We start from the raw sequence: 20,922 nt of genomic DNA, 5'->3' as shown, positions 1-20,922 counted from the left end.
CGGAGAATGAGGAGAAGCACGTCTAGTTGCTTTTCACTATGTCTACGCAACGCGCCTAGGAACACGTCAATCATGCTGCAGATGTCTTTCAAGTCCACCTCACAGCCTTCGTCTGAGAAAAGCTTGAAGAATAAAGTAAGAGGGTAATGGCGAGCACGAGTGAAATGATTGGGGAACACGCTTTGACGTCCACTGTCGTGGACGCAGCGAACTCTGTGCGCTCCGTTCTCTAGGAAAGCAGAGAACATAATGCAATCTGGCGTTCTTTTCTCACGATATCTCAGAAAGTGTAGGAGGAAGTGGTTCCACGGCGAGGTTCCGGACTTGTCCCGAAGTTGAGGACCTATCGTGGCAGCCATCTCTTGAATGACGAGCGTTGGCCAATGCAGCCAAGATGTGTGCTACCAACCAGACCTTGGCCTCCCACACACCACTGTAGGCCGCCCGTTGGGCATAGCCACCTTTACCCCGGGTTTCACTCTGCCTATGGCTGTGCGGCGAACAGGCAGACCTGGTGCACTCAAGCATACAGGCCCCTATATTAGCATTAAATCGAACCGCGTCTCACCTTTCACAGATTACTCAATGGACATATTAACGCGGCGCTGGACATCACCACAACCTCCCATGAAAATCAAGCCCCTGCAAAGCAATGCCTCGCCTCAGGGGGATGGTGATCCCCCGGTCACATATGATTGAAATTGACCGTAAAGAATCGTTAGACCATGCAAAGTATCCACAGTATGCATCATGCCTAGCAATTACAGTTCCTATTAGAGCGTACAACCGTGGCCATGCGGCCAATTAGCACAACGTGTTAGAGTAGTTGAGTGTGTTTCTCCCACATGCTATTGGTCTAGCCAAAGCGTACTCCAGGCTGTGGCCGTTCGGCTCACGAACCAAGCATCAAAGATTCGATGCACCATCTCCGTTCTTTTGAATGCTCTCGCAAATAGAATAAGAGAGTACGGTTCCACATAACCCACACATGATAAGGAATTATGTCTGCATCTCCCTTTCCAAAAGAAAACAGAAGGCCAGACCAGTCAGTACGATTCAGCCGCTATAAAAACTTAGCAATGACCAAACAGCAAGCTATAAACAAGTATCAGCCTTGGACTTGTATACTGTAGCCACAAGTTTTTGTTAAGCACAGATGCCTCATTATTAGAGCCAACCGTAATGTCTCAGCATACGCAAAAGCGCTGATTTGGCTATTCGTGGGTATTTGGCACAGATTCATTTACATTAGACAGAAAAAAATGTAGACGAAGAGGCGATGATACCAGGTAGCCAATTAACGATTTTGCTACTCAGCAGCTAATTCTAAGTTTGCTCAACTAAAAGAGTGACAGGAATTCCAACAAGGAGCGTAGTGCAATCATGGCCGACCATATACTCGCCAGCATACACAAAGGGGACAGGAAAAAAGAAAGAAAAAACAAAAAGAAAAGACAGCCGCAAAATAGGTTTCACTAAGTAAGTCAGTTCGATAACACGACCTGGTTCCTTGGTGTTCTGTTCATGTTGTGAGGCGCGACAGATCTTGCCAGGCGATCTTTAAGAACAACCTCCAGAGTTAGGGTCGGACCTGGATGACCAGCTTAATTAGCAAACAGACAGGCCATTACGTATGGCATCTGTGTGGTGAGTGAACTTACATGAATCTCCAGTTCCCTTGGTAGCTCATACCACCCATGTCACAACCCACGATCTCGAGCCGGAGGTACTTGATGCAGTCATCAATGGTCAAGTCAGCCGGAGAGTCGGCCCAACGGCGCACATTGAAGTTGACACGCTTCCGCGAGCCCAGGTTGTAGCACGCCGAGCGCTCCGACTTGCCCTTGTAACTGCCAATAAGCTTGTCTCGGCAGGCTTTGTCGACAGCGTTGATCGCCAATCCGACTTCATTGCCCCATTCAACGCCGCCGAGGTAGCAGCTGCGCTTGGACAGGCCGTGTCCTGACTCTGTGTTCTCCGGGTGGCCAACGGCCAGCCCGGACACAGCAGCCACCGCAACGAGTGGGAGAGCGAGGAACTTGCTGATATGCATGATCGAAGACGGAACTTGATGCTTTGGAGCAGACAAGGTATTATGGGCCGCAGAGGGGATTTCCCAATGAATTGAATGGCTAATTTGCAGGTCTGTGATGTGTTGTCTGAATCTTGTGTCGGTTTCTCTTGAGGAGGACGTAACTGCCTATTTATACTCCGTGAAGCAGAAAATTATTAGAATCTGCCTCGACTCTTTCTTCATTACCTAACCTCGGTACTTTTTAGCCATAAGCGGCCATAGAGCCCTGCAATGAGAGGCACATCGACTCTCTCTTTGGGACAGCATCGATCATAGCTCAGATTGTAGTAGTGAAAGATCTCGGTGGAGCGTGTAAGACCAAATGGACAAACTAGCGGATCCCAATAATGGAGACAGCCGACTTAGAGAAGGGCGGACGATATGAACGATAGGAGCTGCTTACGCGAAAGTTCTCGTTCCCGCTGAGTCATATTCGAAGTAACTGGCCAATGTCGCACAAGTCCTCGCTTGGCTGATGGTTTTTCGTGTGCGAGATCGACAAAGTCGATATAGCCAAGCTGGCCCCACTTCTTGCGGCCGCAGTCTGGGCTATATATCTTCTCCCAATCCCGCAAAGGGCTGCGCTCGCTTAGTTGAGAACTAATTATTGAAACCTGACTGGTCCAGCACAAACCCGCAACAGTTGGTGCCAAGTCTAAACTAGAACTCAGCTGAGGAACCATGCAGCGACTGTTTGCCGTCAACCTCCGCAAGGCTGACCATGGATCACCGTAACGGAATCAAAATGATGTACTCCAGAACATAGTAATTTACTGCCTCAGTACAAATAAAAATGAGAATGGTGGAGATACATTCAGCCTGTTCTCCCACACTGCTGTGTAAGATCTAGTTGTTACAATTTTGTAGGATGCTCGTCTGTTCTGGCAGCTCAAATATAGCTATTTGCAACAGTGAGCCGTCATGTGATTACTGCCACTAGCTAGGGTGTATGGTGGTAGAATACTTCACTTTTGATAGAGTAGGCAAATCGCGGATCTCGCGCCCGTTTGTATTAGATCTCTACGTTATTGTTGCGTTACTCTTACACCCCATACATGAGCGTTGCCATTTGTAATTTGCAAGACGGTGACACTCTTCACTGCGGATTCACATGTCAGCCAAACTCCGAAACGGGAAGCGCCCCGCAATATACGGAGTCCTGGGGAAGTCTTGGAGATGGACTTTCAGCTTGCTCCATTTTCGAAGACGTTAAGTGGTGTTCCAAGGATGGAATTTACGCGCTCTGCCTTGGCAACAATCTTCACTTGCAGAAGAGGCCAGCAAACAGAGAGACAACTTATCAATCGCGGGATATAGAGACTCGGTTGAGAGTACGCCCTAGCGAGATGGTATCCAGATTTCTGACGTTATACACATAGGTACCTAGTTTCGCGAGTACCTATCTGGTGTGCCAGGTAGAACCCCTCCAATGACATATCAACTTGGTAACTAAGGCGCCCAAGTCCAGGAGCTAGTCCAGGAGTTACCCACACTAATATGAGGATAGGCCCGGTTTCGACCATCTCAATCACTAGATCTCCAAGCAGGTTGCGACTAAGGCGGCAAGTGCATTAGCTCCGGTAGGGCGAGCTTCAAGATGTAAACTAGACAACGACACGATGCCGGAGGTGGAAGCAGGGAGGGAAGGAACGGTTCCAGTTCAGTCTTGCTCGTCCAAGGACTCGCAGAGTTCACGCGTGGTGCTCTTGCTGCCTCTGGCGTCAAAGATCCGGGTTCAACTGCAATGGTGAATTTGACAGCCTTTCGAGTGCGACTTTGGTTGGTCTCGTCACTATCCGCCTCGACCATGCGCAAGACCATCAGCGTGGTCTCTGAGGAGTTGTGTAATGCACAAGACGGGCGCAGTCCAGGAACTCTGGAGTGTAGCGTGCCACGAACCCGGCGGCCCCGTGCTCGGGCAGATAGATTCGACTGTCGTAACTGTTCTCCATCATGAACTGAGATAGTATTTCGGCTTGATGGAACCAAAATCCATCGCCGGATCCAGAATTTATTTTCCGTAGTGTGCGCATCCTTTGGCTTTGAGCCTAGGTTATGTGTACTAGACATGGCCAACTCTAAACGGCCCAAGGTAGTATGTTAAGAGAGCTATTTCAGACCAAGGAGCGAAATTCGCTCTCAAGAATAATAAACCAACCCTATGCATTCAGCCACTGTGAAATAATACTTATTCAGCCCCGAGATATATTCACCTGATGATGCGATCGACAGGTGAGTACACTGACTTATATCCCGTGCAAGATCCAAGTACAGAAAGCAGCAAAAGTATGTTAATTCAGCATCCACAGGTAGCCTATCTATGATTCACTCCCGAGGAGGGGGTGTTCGAACTATTTGTATGACACTGGACTATTAGACAAAGCAGAGTACCATGTTTCAGCAAAAGCCGCCTGCCGGCCGTTGTTATCCAACGGCAGGCGGTTTGAAGTACACCATATCGGCTTAAATCGCGCGTACAGCGAGTCTAACTACATGCTACTCATGCAAATAGCCATAGTCGGGTTATTTCCAATGGTTTTGATCAAAGTTGAGAGTGTAGGACCAACCGCTTCCGGAAAAACCAGGCCAAGTTTGGCTACTTCTTTATGCCAACCAATCCCTTTGTCTTCGCCATAATTTGCTGGGGGATTCGTCTCTAAGAACCACCAATTTGCAATGGCAGATTTTGATTACCACTTAGATCCGTTTAGATCCCGCCATCAATAAGTCGTCAGTAATGGCCTCCGCACCGCGAAAGCCCCGACACATCACAGTCAACTGGATCACAGCTGTCGGTCACGGTTGGACCCTCTCGCAACTTCTGCAAAACTACAGCTACCGAACGAGTTTTTACACAGAGTACAATGCACTGGCGGAGTATGGCTGGCACACGTATGAGGAGTCCACCTCACGAGACGTCGGAGGCGAGTTGCGGGAGATTGCTGCGCAGCTTCGGGAGTGTGGGGTGACGATCTCAGACCAGCCCGACGACTACGTTGAGCATAAAGCCTTGCACAGCAATGACTATAATATTACCTATCCGGCAGTCCGTGGCGCCGAACCGAAGACAGTTAGACAGGTATGTGAGCTGCACAAGAGAGGTCGTTGTCGTCCAATGGAGAAAGTTGGCCGGCCCTCCCAATCCAGCGTAGTCGCGTCCGTGAGCTCACATTGCTCGATCTGAATCAGGAAGCCTCCCACGCGATCTATGAGACCAACGTCGATAAAACCAATGGCGTGATATTCGCTAAGCGAATGCAGTCTCCACGGTATCGCATCGACAAAGGAAGGGAGCAAGTAGCCATGCACAAAGGCGAGCACTGGAATCCGGATGTCCCTCCACTGAATCAGTGGTCCGATGTCGCGTTTCTGCAGTGGAAGAAAACCGTCGGCTTCCAGCTACACGGTTTGAATGTCGTCTTCCATCACATTGTACGTACCTTTCATGCTTGGCATTCATCAGGGGCGGAGCCGACGATGCTGACAGAGGGTCTCGCCATAGATTGATAATGATATCACAGACGTAAGTCTACCGAGAGCTCTCCTGATTGATGAGACCCAATTATGTTAAGTAGATATCCTTACTAAACTCTCATCAGAGAATTCTCACCCATATAATTGGTCACAACTGGAACGGTCAGCCGGTTGTCGTTACTCCGAGGGGGGATGACGAAGAGACTTTCCTGGCGATTTTAGGAACTCCCCATGGGAAATCGACATGCTATCTGCTGGAGCAGCACTCTCAGGATCTGGGAAGGAAGGCGGTGACGAAAATAGTCATATTGCAGAGCCGCGCCTTGAGGCGAGATGGGACCAACTTGTACCATTTAGCGATGGTGCTGGGAGACTTGGGGGATAATTACCTCAGCTAACGTCTGAGGTGCATGACAAGCGTAGCGCCCAAAGCCACGAGGGAATATATATCTGTTTGTCGCCAAATACGAAGCATATCAAGCCACAACGTCCGTGCACGATGTACGATATCTTGGTACAATGTATGGTAGCCACGCTGTGAGAATGGCATGCTGCGCGCAAGATTGAAGTCCCTTACATCTTGACTCCTCTGTGGCGGTTTGTGTTCGTTCGTATGTGATGAAATACGTTGAGCGGCTGAGGAGATGCTTTCGGAGGCCTCTGTGATCGAGCATCTACCTTGACATCTCCTAGACTTCAGGACCTTGATCTTGGGATATGACGTTGCGGACGACTGTAGTGCTATGGAAACATGTTGAAGCGACGGAACAAAGGATAGACAGAGGCAGCCGAGGGAATGCCGGGGTTTATTATGGAACCCATGCTGAAATATGTTTCAGATCTCTGTGTGGCTACCTCTGGAGTGTGTCGCAGCGCAAGAGAAACCCACAGTCGGAAGGCCAAAGTCGGGAGTCGGATCCCCCCAGGTTGCGTCGGAGTTGCAGGTGTCGTGTCAAGGAACCGGCGCTAGCACCAGCCGTACCCAAGCAGTTGGGCATGGAATCTGCAGTCTGCAGCGCGGAGGACAGGAGCAAAGGAGCATACGGGCTGTCATCAAGTGCGTGTTCTGCGGGTCCGGGGTGGGAATGGACCGGGCTTGGGTGGTAAGGACCTCGTATTGCCACGAGGCGCTGGAAATGGGCGTCCTCCGCCGTTGACGATCACCGAGCTAAGATGCCAGCCGTTCGGTCGTAGTTACATGATCATCACTCGATTTCGGCCAGGGTTCTCGATGAAGCATCATGGGAAACCTATGGGAACAGACACGATGCAGAGGGCAGCGGAGGGAGTTGGCAAGTCTTGGACCGGGGAAGCGCATAGCCTTTCCCAAGCCTGCCGCCACCGAAGCTGCTGGCGCGCAGCGCTTCTCTTAGCACAGCCGCTAATCACATTAATGCAGAAGGACAAAACAACAGGGCAAGACTCGTCCTGGTTCCTGGCTATATCTCGAGCCTGTCAAAGGAAATAAAACCCAAGAAATCTGTGCCTGGAGATCGTAGGGCTGAGGCTAGCCTGGCTGGAGCGACTGCCCACTCGTTTCGGCTTGGACAGGGACAGGGCCGCACTGCGCTTAAAATAAGACCTACAATACGAGCCTTAGCTGACTAAAGGGCGCGCGAGGGCGTCGAATACGGGGGGCGGCCGTTGGCCAATTAGGGACCGCTCCGCGCTACCACAGGCCCAACCTTGAAGCGAGCACCGCGCCGCCGCTAACTGACACTTCGGGAGCGACGCTCATTTGCCCGGGCGCGCACACGATGTTCGCTCCTGGTATAGTCGAGCCGTCCGCGAACATGGGCATTCCTGAGCGCGAGCGGAGCCCTGCCGAGACACGAAGCGTGCACGGGAATACGGGAAAAAGGGTACCTACCATCTTGATGGTCTCCTCCTCGGCGGGACTTCGCGACATGGCACTGCTGGTGGACACGGGGGGTGCAATGCCTCTCTACCCTTCCGGAATCATCACGTCACCTTTTCTCGTTTTTCCCCAGTGGCATGGGGTGGGTTTCTCAGAATAGCATCTCGTTCCCTACCCCGAAGATGACAGGGACTTATATCTCCATCGTGGTTATGGCTGCCGAGCGAAACCATTTGAGACAGCTGGGGATACGACGATGAACGACCGGGCATATAAGTGATAGCTAGTCACCGTGAATAGCACATCTTGTTGGCCAGTTCCACCACGCCAACATGCCATATATCGGAGTCAATGACAGACGGAGAACTCTTTCCAGAGGCGATATCAAACAGCAATGCTCACAATAGGGGAGCTCTACCGGTCGAATTGGCCACCGGCCAGTTTCCCAACTTTCATCAAGCAATATGACACGAGATCACATCTCCCTATACGGTAGGCGCTTCCTTTATAATTTCCAAGCTGGCGATGCCAGCTGTCCAAATCCGGACCCAGAGCACTGATAGACAGCACCCAGGGTCTTCCTGCCACAGTCGTACGACATGAGCACAGGAATCCCACTGCCAGTCCTTTTCACCGTACACGGCGGCGGCTTCTCCATGGGCAGCGCAACGGACGATGATCGGTGGAATCGACTCTTTGCCGACACACAGGGCGTCATGGTGGTCGGACTGAACCACTCCAAAGCGCCCTACGCGCCATACCCTACGGCCATCTACGACCTCGAGGCCGTGATTCTGGCGGTCATGAACGACATAAGTCTGCCGATAGACCGCACGCGCACCGCCATCGGCGGTTCCTTCTCGGGCGCCACCCTCGCCTTTGCCGTCGCCCAGCTGGCTAGGATCCGGACGCAGGTCGCCTTCCGGGCCGTCTTCAGCAGCTGCGGACTGTTGGAGCTAGGCATTCCGGCGTCGGCAAAGGCCAAGACTAGGCCGTATAAGCCAGGGCTGAGCTCTGCCCGATCCGGCGCCACAGACAGCATGGCAAATGCTCTCCCATCCATACAATGGGGATACACGCCGGCGGGGACCGACATGACAGACCCGCTCTATGCACCATTCTACGCACCTGCCAGTGCCTTGCCGCCACATGTGTGCCTTTTGGCGGCCGAACTTGACATACTCGCTCACGATGCTTGGCGCATGGCATGTCGCCTAGCCGGCCGCCGAGTCCCGGGGATGGAGGAGCAGGTAGGACGGCCTGGGGTGGGGGCACGGGGGATGCTGGAACTTACCGACGCTGCTTTCGGCTTCGAGGTCGTCATGGGGGCATCATCTGGTGGGGGTGTCCGGAGCGTCAAGTGGTTGTTGGTCCCGGACGCCCTGCATGGGTTTGATCTTCGCCTGCCAGATGCGCTGGCCGGGGACGATGAGACCAGGGAGGACGCGAACATGAAGACCAGACAGGCCGTGGTTGCGTTGGGACAGTGGTTGAGGGGGGTCGTTTGGGGGATGTGACGATAGTGGGGGAGTGCGCCTCAAGGGGTGGCTGGTAGGTGTGAGGCCGGCTGAGCTGGAGGTCACATTTGAGTCACTGCCTCGGGTATATCTCGAATGACCCAAGTGACTTCAGTGGGAGGCGGAAAAAGTCTTGCTGGCGTGGCCTGGATGCGTTATCGACGTGCCTGCACCTCGGTTCCGGCACGGGGCCCAAGTCCTGGTCTCGTGCTGTGGTGACGCGTGTGGAGGCGAACTTGGCGGAGCAACAGCTCGCAGGAAGCGAAAATGAAGGCTCGAGGGATTCTCGTGCTTGGTTAATGAGTTGGCGCGGCAATGGAGCCCGGCGTTGAGGTTGGAGCTTGTGCCTGCATAGAGCGGCCTTTTAGATATTGCCGCATACATCGCCGCATGATGGGAAGCTGGCCTTCTCAGTATTTCCATTCGACAGGTGGATTAATAGGGCTCTGGACTGATAGTTCCAACACCATCAAATTGTAATGATCAAATATTGGGCTCAAGGTGAAACGAAGGATTCAGCAGGTGTGGAGGAGCGTCCAACGCCGTTGATTGACGTTGCTGATCTTACATTTCGCCGTCGTACAAAAACCGACTGCCCGGCCCCCACGTGGTGACTCTGGGGGGGTGAGATGCAACGCCAATGGATCTAGAACTGGCTGTAAGCATGCAGGGCACATTGCATTGGCCCTTTCCTTTCGCTTTCGCTCGCCCCAGTTGCGCAGTGGACGGATCGCTGTGGGCTGGAGGCTTATCTTGGCCGATTCCTAATCACGCCGCCTGGGGGTTGATGGCAGCGTCACTGAATGAGCTGCAGGCCTGACAGGTGCTCCCATCGAGTATAGGCGACAACCTAGAAACCTGACCAATTGAGGTAAAGGCTGGCGAGGTGATTGATCTGCTTCCAGCCTTGCTGAAAACGGTTCAATGGGCCTGCAGGTCCAGGGATCTCCAGACCGTGGGTGTGCGCAACTATGAAATCACCGGCCGTTGTGTTACCATGTTTCATCTACTGAAGGATTCCTGAGGATTGGGCTAATCATGTAGCGACGTCACAATCGCGAGGTTGCGACTGGCTCCCGCGGCCGGCGCATTCGCAATAAACGACGAAGGCATGATGCGGTGATGTAGCTCATGTTGAATGGTGACGACCGGCCAAATCTGATAACCTTCGACCTCTCCTTGTTACAGTGTATTTTGTCAGGCTGCGAGACTCCATCCGAGACTCTATCCGAGAACTGGAACTATCACGAGGTGTCTAAACAGTCCTGGCACCAAGAAATATATTGGATGGCAGGTAGAGGTCGCAGGTCGAATGCTGAAGGCGTGCTGAACTGGCTCAACCCATTTGATATACTGAAGTTCATAGATCCCGGAGCTGGTTGCGTTGTGACCAGGCCACGGACGGGGATCATGAACGTTTGGCTGGGGCCTCTGTACCGGCCACTCCAGACCTCCAGGGCTACCTAGATGCGCGGGAAGCGCCTGTCTTGCCTGTAGCCCGGCTGAAAACGTGGGCACCCAGGTTTATCCGTGGAATCGGAACCGGAAACGCGTTGTCTTGTCGCCGATCGATGCCCTTTGCGAGGATGCAAGCGTGCTGATCTTTGCAACAATGGTCTTGACGCCTGTGTTCATCTGGTTAGATGATGCGCGCAAGACTTACCAGTTACGCATCTGAGGCTACGTCGTTCGGTATAGTTGATTAGGTATCGTTGCGAAATGCAGCTTTTGCGCAGGCCTCGGTCAGGGAACACCAACGTAAGCGGTTGCGTGTGAGCGGGTGGGCGTTCAACCTCTGTGCTCACGCTTCAATCCGGACTCGACTCCAATGTCACGAGCTAGGCGCCGGGCAAGTATCTATTCTTCTATTTAGGTATGTAGTACCAAGTGCATCGCGTGCTACCTAGGTAAATAGTAAGGAAATGGCCCACATGCCCCCTCTAGGCTCGCTGACTTACTTACCTAGATACACGTTCCAATTAAAGGCTGCACGTAGGTAGCGCAGCAACCGAAAATGATCACTGCCTCGCCGAAATTAGTCTGTTCCTTTGCTGCAATCCCTCGAGCTCGGTTCTGGGGGGAGGGCGAATTATGACCAACCTGATTCGACGCTCTCATGTCAGTCTGGTTGCACGATGCCAGCGTTCCTGATCAGGGGATTTCACCAAGTGCGCAAGTGATCGGGCGACCCTTCTAACGAAAGTGACGTCAAACAAGAAAAGACCCTTCAGGAACACTTTGCAGCACCCAAAGGAGTTCCTGCGATCGGCGCGGGCCCGCTTCAAAGGAGCGATAGCAACTGACGATGTGACCTAGGTGGCCGCAGGAAAAGTGGCCGGGGGTGCGATCCTTCAAGAAGTCCAGTGCAGCAGTTGGGTAACGATATAGCCGGAACAGTCAAATGGTGCGCCTCTGTGCGTTGCATGGTGCCATTCTGGTGGGCGGGGCGGATCTCGCGACACTGGCCATGAGAAATCCTGGATGCCATTAGGACGGCGATATCCTGCCTGCCTGCCGGGCAGGATTGATGTGTTATCTGATTTCTTGATACCCACTGCACATGTGTCGTCAGGAACAGCGGTCCCAGGCCTGATCATTCATGATCAGATCTACATGCTGTCTGTGCCTTCGGTAGATGGGAGGAAGGGTCATTGGCTCCCAGAAGCTTGGAGGCGCAAGAGGCAATGTGATTTGTCCTGGGTGACGGGCCATGGAACTTCCCGCCAAATCTGGTCTATAGTTAGCAATCCGCTAAGCTCCAGAGGGCTAGAAGGGTGCGGCAGTGTCTGGCAGTGGGGCTGGGACGCTAACCCAACGTCGCGGCAGGGTGGCTGAAGGCCATCCATAGCGCTGGTGCTGCCGACGCTGCACGGGCGCTACCCGTCGACGGCTGTTCTTGGGTCCCTCCAGCTCCAACCTAACTTACCCTTCCACGCTTTCGCAGCATCGTCGTTGCTCGAGATGGGCGACGGAAGGTCGCGTGCAACCACGTCGCCTGTGGCTAGAAACGTGCAAGATGAAGCGCATGAAACAGTGTCTGCCTTTCGTCCCGGCAATGCTGCGATTCTGGCGCGCAACAGGTACGTAAGTAAGCTCGCATGGACGCACGGCCTCGCTGAGCTCTGTTAGAGTTGGGGCGGAGCACCGCGATACATGGTAGGCCACCGGCTCAGGGTCCCAACTGCGTGCTTACTACACACCATCGACCTGCATCCGCATGGGACCATGGAGTACCCTTCGGGCAGGGTTACATCTTTTCTGGGGTGAAGAAAGTCTCTTTTGCTTAGTAGTTCCCTGACGGCTGTGAGGCACCCTTTGGGGATGTGGGAGGGCATCCCGCGGGCCCAAAGTCAGCCTGTAAGAGCTCGCTGCGCCAATCGGCGACCTCGCCCGGCGCCGAGTTGGTGTGATGTCAATGGGAGCCGTATGATGATCCTTCTGGACATCGTACAAGGGTCCCCAAACTGCTGCAACCTCGCCCTGCGCCTAGACTCAGCTCGCAGCTCATATTCATGGGAGCTGTCCACTCTGATTTATGCTACACTCTATTCTTGTAATTCTTCACCCAACTCCTACCAGACATCGCTCAGAATCATCGAGCGTGAAGTTGAAGCAGTCTTACTTGTTTCATTTGTGAGTCTGGGATTGGGAATCTCATGCTGTTGAACTCTTACACATACTATAATCCCTACCCGTCGGCCAGCAGCGTTGCAATCTCGTGGAAGGACGTCAGCACACCACCCATCTCAAACCCCCCGTATGCCGCAGATCTTTCACTTACATGGCATCTTGATACTGTGTCAAAACCATGTCGACATTCCTGTCTCTACCCCCAATCGACACCTCTCTGCGGTTGTTCGAACAAGAACCGAGAGTATACGAACAAGACTCAGATTTCATCGGAACAGAGGAAATGGCCCTTCCAGTAAAACGGCGGACACCTCTTCCTCTCATCGACACCGCTCGACCGCCGCCTCACCAAGATATACCCGAAGAGATCCTGGCCTCAGCCGCTGAGGCAGTAGCTGATGCGCTCGGCCTTTCTCTCAGCGAGATGCCAGAGTCTTATGCGTCCTCAAGGCCACGGAGGGCGGGCATTCGAAGGTCCAGCTCTGTCTACCTACCTCCAGCAGACGCAAAATGGGTGTCTCCTACGCAAGGCTCTATTGAGCAGCGACTAAGCATAGCAGTGGCGGACACCCTCGGTATAGATGTCAGTGCGATCCCTCGGGATGAATCCTTCGTGGAGCTGGGAGGAGATCCACGAACTGCGAGAACACTGCGAGCAAAGTGTATCAACCTCGGACTGTCTGTCCAAACGCGCGACATTATGAAGTGCAAAACGATTGCAGAGTTGGAAACCCACGTGACCCCATTTAGCCCGTCACCACTCACAAGCAGGACTGCAGAGATGCACCCCCCTAATGTTGTCAGCCCCTTGCAACTTAGCTCACCACTTGCGCCAATCGATGGACTGGTATCGAACCCTGACCACCGGCGCCATTCGGTAGCTAGCTCAGACGTACACCCCCGGATTAACACACGAGCGCACTTGAAGCCAAAGGCATCTAGGAGGTATCACAATCAGGTGGAACAGGTGCTGTCGCTTAACGGCGATGTTGCCAAAGCTTCAGTTCTTAAACCCAAGGCAGGACTTCTGGAAGGTCAGACCGTTGCTTTCTTGACGCTATCGAGTTGTGTCGTCGAAGGTCCCAGCAGCTGCGAGATCAAGCTCCTGAATGCATATTACACCAGCTCGCTCCCAGGGATTCGGAAAGCAGTTGAAGCCAAGGTATCACCTACCGCAGTTCCGCAGGTATGGATTGTGCTTGAGCGGATGCCTACAGATGATACTGGCAAGATCCACCGCAGAAAACTGCAGACATGGATTCAGAATGCGAATGAGGACCTCTACCGGAAAATTATGTCAGTGGAGTCGCAAGAGCTTCTATCGACGCCAGGTACAGATGTGGAACGGCGTTTACAGAAAGCCGTCGCCAAGGTTTTGAGTTTGGAGACCAAGGATATCGGCATGAACATGTCGTTCAACAGCTTAGGGGGCGATGACACCACCGCGATGCAGCTCGTAGTTCGATGCAAATCCCAAGGACTATCCTTCAAGACAGAAGATGTCTTGCAGTCCATGTCCTTGAGTCAACTTGCTGTCTTGGCGACACCCAGCGAGGTTCTCAGCGGACGCAACGGCGAGGATACAGCTGAAGGATTCGAATTATCTCCTATGCAGCGCCTCTACTTCCATACAGCAATGGGACAAAAGGCTCCAAAGCGAGAAGAAAAGACTGGATCTCATCGCTTCAATCAAAGCATTCTTCTACGGTTCAAGCAGGCGACAGGCGTCGAGGATGTCCGCGCCGCCATCGAGGCTGTCGTTGGACACCACTCCATGCTGAGGACACGTTTCCGCGCGGGGCAGGGATCATGGTCCCAGTATACGATGACTGAGATATCTTCATCGTACCATTTCGGACATCATTCTGTAGGAACGAACGCTGAGGTGGAGGAAGTGATCCAACAGGCACAAGCTAGTATCGACATCGAGAACGGCCCCGTCTTTGCTGCTCATCACTTTCACACCCACGATGGCCACCAAATGCTTTACATGGTTGCGCACCACCTGGTCACGGATCTAAAGTCCTGGCGAGTTATTAACGACGACTTGGAGGAGCTCCTTCTGAGCGGCAGCCTGGTATCCGGTCGAGCAGTGTCGTACCAAGCATGGACATCAAGCCAGCGCCGCCGTATCGAGAGCACTGAGTCGCCAGAGGCACTTCCTTTCAAGTTGCATTCAGCGGATTGGACATACTGGGGCATTAATGAGTCATCCAACAAGTATGGAAACACTATTGCCGCCGGGTTCACCTTACCACCAGAACTCACCTCTATGCTTGAAACAAGCAATCAGCCACTCCACACAGACTCCTCCGATATTTTCATGGCTGCACTACTTCTGTCGTTTTGCGCAACATTTCGAGATCGAAAGGCCCCTGCTATCTGGAATCAGGAGCACGATAGAGCCGCATTGGACACCGAAATGGATATATCCGAAACTGTAGGATGGTTCACATCTCTGTGCCCCTTGGCTCTAAATATCACTCCATCGGACGACATGTTCAATGTTTTATGCCGGGTCAAGGATGCCCGCCGAACAGTCGCCGCTCGCGGAGTGCCATACTTTGCAGCCAACATGCTCAACGGAAATGGTGCAGACTCATTTGCCTCATCCATGTGTCCACTGGAAATCATTTTCACGTACGCTGGATCAATGCAGAGCCTCGACTGCCAGGAAAGCCTTCTTGAACGACTGCCTATCCCTGGCCGAACCTTGTCTTCGAAGGCCTCGGATATTGGTCCCTCCGTGGGTAGAATCGCGCTGTTTGAGGTGTCTGCTGCCATTGACCAAGGCGCGGCCAAGTTCAAATTCCTCTACAACCAACACTCGCTCCACCAGGACCTCATCCAATCTTGGATTCGTACTTTCGAGGCACTTCTTCGCGATTCGATTCACCGTCTTCAATTCCAAACTCCTTCCCTTTCCATGTCCGACATTCCCCTCATGGACATGTCTTATGAGGGCCTGGCCAAGCTAAACCGAGATGTCCTGCCGCATCTCGGCATCGAAGTCTCCAATATTGAGAACATCTACCCCGTTACGGCAAATCAGCAGAGTTTGCTCATTAATGAACCTCTGAATCCTGGAAGCTCGAGATGTCAAACTGTGTATGAACTCAACACGCTTGGGAAGTATGTGGATGTTGGCCTCCTTTGTGCTGCCTGGCAGCAGGTAGTTCAAAAGCACCCTGCCTTGAGAACGGTGTTCTTCGAAAGTGTTTCCAAGGCTGGCCTCTTCGATCAGATCGTCCTACGCCGCCATTCGCCCAACATGCTCTTCATCGAAAACAACCATCCCGACGACGCGTTGTATTCGATGGAGAAACTCAACCCCATTAACCTGAGCAAGGGGTCACCCTGGCATCGTCTAGTAGTCTGCCAGGCTCCTGGAAAAACGTTGCTGATGTTGGAAGTCAGCCAAGCTTTGTGTGATGCTGCAAGCATTACCATCCTTTTTAGAGAGCTTGAGGAGCTGTACTTCAGCCATCAATTGCCCAGCACGTCGGATATTCACTATCCCGAATATCTCCGATGCATGAAGACGACTCCCTGTAGCACCGAATTCTGGCGCGAACATCTCGAGGATGTACAGCCTTGCCATTTCCCGAGCTTGGTTGCTAAATCCATCGACACCAAGGAATATGAACACAGCTTCGTAGACCTTGGACTGCCGCACGATATCCTTGAGTCATTTGCCCACAAGTACAAGATCGATGTTGCCGCCGTACTGCGAGTAGCTTGGAGTCTCGTGCTGCGGGCGTATACAGGCTCTGAATCCACCTGCTTCGGGTACCAGACGTCTGGCAGAGACTTGCCTGTTGATGGACTGGCAGATGCTGTGGGATGCTTCGCTACGGTCCTGGTCTGCAGACTTGAGGTGCATGGCTCTGAGCTTCTGCCTCAGTTGCTCCTTGACTCGGAAGAAATCCACCAACTTGCCCTTCACCATCAACATGTTTCAGTCAGCAACATACACCGCGCTTTGGACACCAAGGGCAGGAGCCTCTTCAACACATGCCTGTCCTTTGGGTATGAGAACATCCTGGATGAGGCCACTGCTGGTGCCAAGTTCCATCACTTGCGGTCTATGCACTCTTCTGAGTTTGACATCAACATGAATGTCGTGTTCAAGAACGGCAATATCGCCGTTGACCTAGGACATCGCCTATTGACATCTGCTCAAGCTAGCCATGTTGCTCAGGCTTTCAGCAGGGCAATCCAAACCATACTTGAGATTCCCCTCGAGAAGGTGCGCCAGGTCAAGGACGTCGACTTGTTCAGTGAGCATGATCACAAGCAAATCGTCTCGTGGAACAGTCAGCCTAAGATCCCCCCTGCCAAAGAGCACGTCCATCAAATGATTGCAAAGCAGGCTATCCAGAACCCAGACATACAGGCTGTATGTGCATGGGATGGCGAGTTCACCTATGGTGAGCTCGACAAAATGGCCATGGTGATCGCCAGTGCTCTTGCAAGTGCTGGTGTCACGCACCAAACACCGGTGCCTATCATCATGGAGAAGAGTCGATGGGTTGTGCCAGTCATGCTAGCAGTCCTAAACATTGGGGCTTGCATCGTACCCATTGATGCCTCCCTTCCCTCGGTATTTTCCTGGATCATCAAGAATGTTGGCGCCAAGATGGTACTGGCTTCGGATAGCGTGCGCAAGCACCTTAAGGATATCAACTGCCAGGTCATCTTCATCAATGATGCAACAATCTCTTCACTCCCAGAAGAGCCTGCCATGGTATCCTCCATTAAGACGGATGGCGACGATGTGGCTTGCGTTTTATTCACCCCAGAGGTGGTGAAGACCCGCCGTGGGATCACCTATAGCCATTCAGCGCTGGCAACAGCATGCGTTGGCCAAGGCGAGGCACTGCGAATCAACCCTTCCAGCAGAGTCATGCACTACTCGTCATATAGTATCGATATTTCGTTGGCCGAAGTTCTCACGACGCTAGTCCACGGCGCCTGCATATGCATCGAAGAGTCTTCACTTATGACCGACTTCACAAGCGCGGCCCAAAAGTTCAATGTCAACTGGACCTACCTCACGCCGACATTGTCCCGAAGGCTATCAAGTGAAAGCTTACCGGATATCGCTGTGGTTTGTTTCAGGACGCATCAGCTTGACGACGATGTCTACAGCCAGTGGGCCGGCAAAGCCAAGGTGATCTTGGCTTACGGGTCTGCGGAGGCTTGCGTCTTGGGCATATCCGCCTCGGAGGTGCAGGATATTTGTGCCGTCAGGGGCATTGGCAGCCCGTACTGTGGCAATTTCTGGGTTGTAAACCCTTCGGATAGCAACAAGCTCATGCCTGTCGGTGCAGTCGGTGAACTGGTAATCTCCTCGCCGACCCTGGCAATCGGGCATGAGCTGGACCGTGACCCTCTTCAGCTCAAGAAGGCAGCTCTCACCAGCGGTATGTCATCTGAAGGCCCAGGCCGACTTCTGAAGACTGGTCATTTAGTGCGCTACACCGAGAATGGGCAGCTTGAATTGGTCTCAACTCAATCTGAGGAGGTCAAGGTCGGTAGCGAGATTCTCAAGACTTCCGAAATCGAACGACGCCTTCGCAGATGTCTTGGGCGTAACATCGATGTTGCTGTCACAAAGATTGCGTTCAATTATACCGACAGCGATTCGGCTCCTATACTCGCGGCCTTTATTGAGCTCGATGACGACTTATTCCACGGAGAGGATTTGTCTCGGGTCAGCCCGTCCACCAAGGAGCGACTTTACCTGGCCAAGCGGATGGCGGGGCTTTCTCTGCGGGAGGCACTGCCCGACACTTTCGTCCCTGTTCGCCGGCTGCCTCTGACACCTTCATTCGATGTCAGCTACCGCGAGTTGCAAAAGATGATCAGGGGACTCTCTAAGACCCAGCTACTGGGACTTGCGTCAGTGCCAAACCCGAACGAAGTGCATGCAGCTGGCCTCGAACCCTTGCCTCTAACGCAAAGCGAAGAGCGGATGCGAGCCATCTGGGCTGATGTTCTGGACATCCATGACCCGATTCGTCCCAACGATGGTTTCATGACCTTGGGCGGTGACGTTGACCTAGCTCATGATCTAGTGGTGAAATGCCGACAGCAGGGTGTGTCAATTTCCATCCTTGATGTGGTCCGAGATGTCTCTCTCAGCGAGATGTGCCGATGCATCACGATGCCAGATGCCCCAAGATACCATCCGGAACACAGCAGATACATGCAGTCAAGCCCTTCCAATGCCTTCGTCGACGATGCTATCGTACCCCAAGTTGGCGACCGAGACAGCATTGAGGATATCGCAGAGGCTTCCGCCACTCAGACAGTGTTCCTGGAGGGCATGTTGAAGAACCCACCGGGCAACGTCAATTACCTCCTTATCAATGCCAATGGGCAACTTGATTGGGGCAAGCTCGAACATGCGTGCTATCTGTTGACTATGGCTCACCCGATTCTCAGAACAGCCTTTGTGTCCCACAACCGTCAGCTCTATCAGACAGTGATTCGAACTTATTACCCCGAGTTCCAACGCTACCAATGCCAAAGCTGGCGGCTCAATGGTCAGGCAACGAAACTGGTGAAGAGAGATCAATCGATGGCCATTGACTTCCGACAGCCAGCAACGAAGTTCTGGTACCTTGACTCTTCTAGGCAGTCTACCTTGATCATCAGGCTATCTCGGGCGCAGTACAACGACCTCACCCTGCCTACCCTAATCTCAGACCTTGCTAGATTCTATGAGCAAGGCGACCTGTCCACACAACGTCCAGGTTTCTGCGACGTAGTTCGAGCTGCTCAGAAAGCATCACTAGACGGCGGCGCTGTTGATTACTGGGGCACACTGCTGGAAGGTGCCATGATGACGGAAATGGTTTCCAAGACCAAGCCGGATATCCCGTTCTCGGATTCAAAGACGATTCACCAGGAAATTCCCACCGGGTCTCTGAACAACCTAGGTATACCCTTTGAGACGATCCTCAAGGGCGCCTGGTCGATTGTCCTGTCCAACCTCGCCGATTCTGATGATGTTGTGTTCGGAGAATTGCTTCAAGGGGGTTCGTTGCCGTTGACCGAGGTCGTAGGCCCAACTGGTAAGTCAAACCCTTGTTTCTAGTTTTGAAAGCTTTCTGACCTATTTTTTGTGCAGGCAACATCATTCCAGTCCGCACCAGGATCCCTACTGTTCCCACTTCTCCATATGAGTACTTGCGCACCGTTCAAAATCAGCACGTGGCTAGTACCAGCCCGGAACATGGAAACATGCAAAGCTCCGAGATCATCGAAAAATGCACAAGCTGGCCGGCGTGGACTCGATTCTCGACCGTGGTCCAGCACCAGGATCATGTCGAGCGCGACCTGTTCAACAACTTCACTATCGGCAGTGCCACTTGCAAGTTGAACTGCATGGAGTCAAACAATCAGAATACAGACATCTTCGTCAGATCCGTCACAACTGGGTCATCCAGCGTCGACATCTCTCTGACCTTCTCGGAGAAGAAGATTAGTGCACTCTTTGTGCACGATATTCTTTCCATGCTTTGCTCCACCATATCGCTTCTCACATCGGCGTTCATTATGGAACCTGTCTCTCTCAAGGGCCTACATGATAACTCTGCCACATCCAGAATCCCGCTCTCGGTATCAAAGCAAGAGGTTCAGATCAACGCACCCGTAATGTCTGTATCTCCAGAGCATGCCGGTGCAATCCACTCAATCATCTCGACCGGATGGGACTCCATCCTAGGTGCAAACGCACTTGGGATGGCTGAGAATATACGGTCTATTCCTTTCTTTGAATTCTCATCCTCCTTGGTTCCAGCAGCGGAGCTGGCCCGGTATTACACGGATAGCATGCCACGCCTGAACATTCCAGGGTTGGCACATGCCATCTTCAGTTTGGAGGACATACTAGAGAATCCCACCATGATGAAGCAGTACGAGATGATCATCGCGCGCCAGCAGGTCAAGGAGTTGAAGCGAAGCCAGAGCTTCGTACACAACATGAGGCGGGCCCTCACGGTAAACCCGGGGCCCCACTCGCCCTCGTCCAACCATGCGCCAGGGCGTCATAACGGCAGCAGCGGTGGTAGCTCCATGGAGTCGATGACATCTGGTAGCAGCCATAGCGACGAGGAACATCACGACGAAGTACCCATCATGACTGCCGTCGGACCCAAGAAGAAGACGATGCCGGGCTTCAAGTCGCTTGGAGCCAAGAAGAAGCCTTCTATGAGTTTCGGCAGGATCAAGTTGAATTCCACGGGGGCTTAAGGACAACGGAGGAAAGCGATCTGTTTCAAGAATTTCTTTTGTTTTGTAACCTAAATGTTTTATGGGGAGCAAGGTCCCTTGTTGAATGTAAGAGGCCAGCCAGGCAC

General features: G+C 52.8%; 4 protein-coding genes across 4 annotated transcripts; 3 read left to right on the top strand and 1 right to left on the bottom strand.

Annotated features, from left to right (window-relative positions):
* Positions 1-1,560: 1,560 nt before the first annotated feature.
* Positions 1,561-2,053, bottom strand: JN550_011840 (uncharacterized protein; the record flags this gene model as incomplete). The annotated part of the gene is made up of 2 exons (XM_049310250.1): positions 1,561-1,591; positions 1,662-2,053. The coding sequence occupies 2 exons, from the start codon at positions 2,051-2,053 to the stop codon at positions 1,561-1,563; spliced, it is 423 nt and encodes a 140-aa protein (XP_049166231.1).
* A 2,758-nt stretch (positions 2,054-4,811) lies between these two features.
* JN550_011839 (uncharacterized protein) lies at positions 4,812-5,946 on the top strand (the record flags this gene model as incomplete). The annotated part of the gene is made up of 4 exons (XM_049310249.1): positions 4,812-5,153; positions 5,222-5,506; positions 5,577-5,597; positions 5,674-5,946. The coding sequence occupies 4 exons, from the start codon at positions 4,812-4,814 to the stop codon at positions 5,944-5,946; spliced, it is 921 nt and encodes a 306-aa protein (XP_049166230.1).
* A 1,854-nt stretch (positions 5,947-7,800) lies between these two features.
* JN550_011838 (uncharacterized protein) lies at positions 7,801-8,923 on the top strand (the record flags this gene model as incomplete). Its single annotated transcript, XM_049310248.1, has 2 exons — positions 7,801-7,898; positions 7,981-8,923. 2 exons carry the CDS (start codon positions 7,801-7,803, stop codon positions 8,921-8,923), a joined length of 1,041 nt encoding a protein of 346 aa, XP_049166229.1.
* A 3,808-nt stretch (positions 8,924-12,731) lies between these two features.
* JN550_011837 (uncharacterized protein) lies at positions 12,732-20,815 on the top strand (the record flags this gene model as incomplete). The annotated part of the gene is made up of 2 exons (XM_049310245.1): positions 12,732-19,635; positions 19,692-20,815. 2 exons carry the CDS (start codon positions 12,732-12,734, stop codon positions 20,813-20,815), a joined length of 8,028 nt encoding a protein of 2,675 aa, XP_049166228.1.
* Between the last annotated feature and the right edge of the window lie 107 nt (positions 20,816-20,922).

This window comes from Neoarthrinium moseri (genome assembly GCF_022829205.1).
Source record: "Neoarthrinium moseri strain CBS 164.80 chromosome Unknown scaffold74_Wmoseri_CBS_16480, whole genome shotgun sequence".
NCBI lineage: Eukaryota > Fungi > Ascomycota > Sordariomycetes > Amphisphaeriales > Apiosporaceae > Neoarthrinium > Neoarthrinium moseri.
The sequence above is the reverse complement of the archived record's forward strand: the minus strand, read 5'-3'. Positions and strand labels throughout refer to the sequence as shown.